At 52.1% G+C, this 1,262-nt stretch overlaps 1 protein-coding gene across 1 annotated transcript in view; it reads right to left on the bottom strand.

The window, feature by feature from the left end:
• Positions 1 to 727, bottom strand: part of COPS5 (COP9 signalosome subunit 5) — a 24,633-nt gene extending 23,906 nt beyond the window's left edge. The window contains exon 1 of the mRNA XM_004697531.2: positions 609 to 727. Within this exon, the coding sequence (XP_004697588.2) occupies positions 609 to 727 (119 nt within the window). The remainder of the gene's footprint in view (positions 1 to 608) is intronic.
• Between the last annotated feature and the right edge of the window lie 535 nt (positions 728 to 1,262).

The following is a 1,262-nucleotide window of genomic DNA, read 5'->3' as shown; positions in this document are numbered from 1 at the left end:
GCGAGCGGACCCCGCGACCGCGCGCCGCTGGAATGGTTCAGGCCTGGGCGCCGGAACCCGGTCCCCGTGCAACGTGCCGCCGCCTCTGGGCGCGGCTTCGGATTTGCATTGCGCAGACTCGGCCCCGCCTTGTTACCCGTGGGGGTCAGGGTTGGGTGTTTTCCTTGGGTGGGCTCACTGAGGGACTGAAAATGTAAGGCGGTCTGTGCTTAAATAGAGGTAGGCCTAGGTCTGCACGCTGGTAGAAAGGAAGGTCAAGGCGGCGTGTTATTTTGCAAATGTACGTGCGTCCGTGCAACCGGCTCGCCGATGTCTGCTGGTTTGCTTTCCCGGACACATCCTCTAGGGTTGCACGTACCCAGCCTTCCGTTTTCATAAGTAAACAACAACAAAACCCCCGCAAACAACCGAACTCGCTGCCATCCAGCCGGTTCCGGAGCCCTGGTGGTGGAGTGGGTTCCGTGTCGCGCTGTTAACCATGAGGGCCGCAGTTCGAAGTCAAAGCCGCTTTGCCGGAGAATGAGGCTTTCTCCTCCTGTAAGAAGTTGCCGTTTCGGAAACCCATCAGAACACTTCATAAAGTCGCGATGAATTTTTATCATCGGTACAAATCTTCATCCTCTGCAACTATTTCTGACCCTGAGCTCCCGGTCATATCAGGAACCGTTTCTTTTTGGCTCAGTGGATTCCTGTCCAAAGACAGAGCTGCAGCCTGTTTTTCTTCCATGGTTAATTATTTAGTTTACTAACCCTCCAGGGCTTCTAGGAGCCTGGGGTTACATGTTCCTCTGCTAACTGCCAAGTCAGCTGTTTGGAACCTCCAGCCGCTTTGCGGGAGAAAGATGAGGCTTTCTGCTCCTCAAATATGAATTGGATCTCCTCCGTAGTCAATTTCAACTCATTTTTATCTCAACACTGAGCATATTACTGTGTGCTCTCGAGTGGACTTTGACTCCTCGGGCCCCCGTGTGACAGAGTAGTCTTGGACACGACAGCTGTACTGTAACTCCACAGGAGATGGACCACCAGGTCTTTTCTCCTGCACTGGGTCTAGTGGTTCCAAATCCTGGCGTTTCCCGGTAGCATGGGAGCACTCTAACCAGTGGGATACCACAGCTCCTTCCTATCATATTGATTGTTCAATACTTAGTTGTTAAAGAGAGGAGAACCGTTTAAACTTTCCATCACTTGTATCTGGTACCTGTGCTCTGTCCAGCTTCATCTCTCTTTAACCACCTCTGAAGCTTGTTGTTTCTGCAATA

The sequence above is a fragment of the Echinops telfairi genome, unplaced genomic scaffold (assembly GCF_000313985.2).
Source record: "Echinops telfairi isolate 266 unplaced genomic scaffold, ASM31398v2 ScPeMD7_1;HRSCAF=3_0, whole genome shotgun sequence".
NCBI lineage: Eukaryota > Metazoa > Chordata > Mammalia > Afrosoricida > Tenrecidae > Echinops > Echinops telfairi.
Note: the sequence above shows the minus strand (reverse complement) of the source record. Positions and strands in the feature narration are given on the sequence as shown.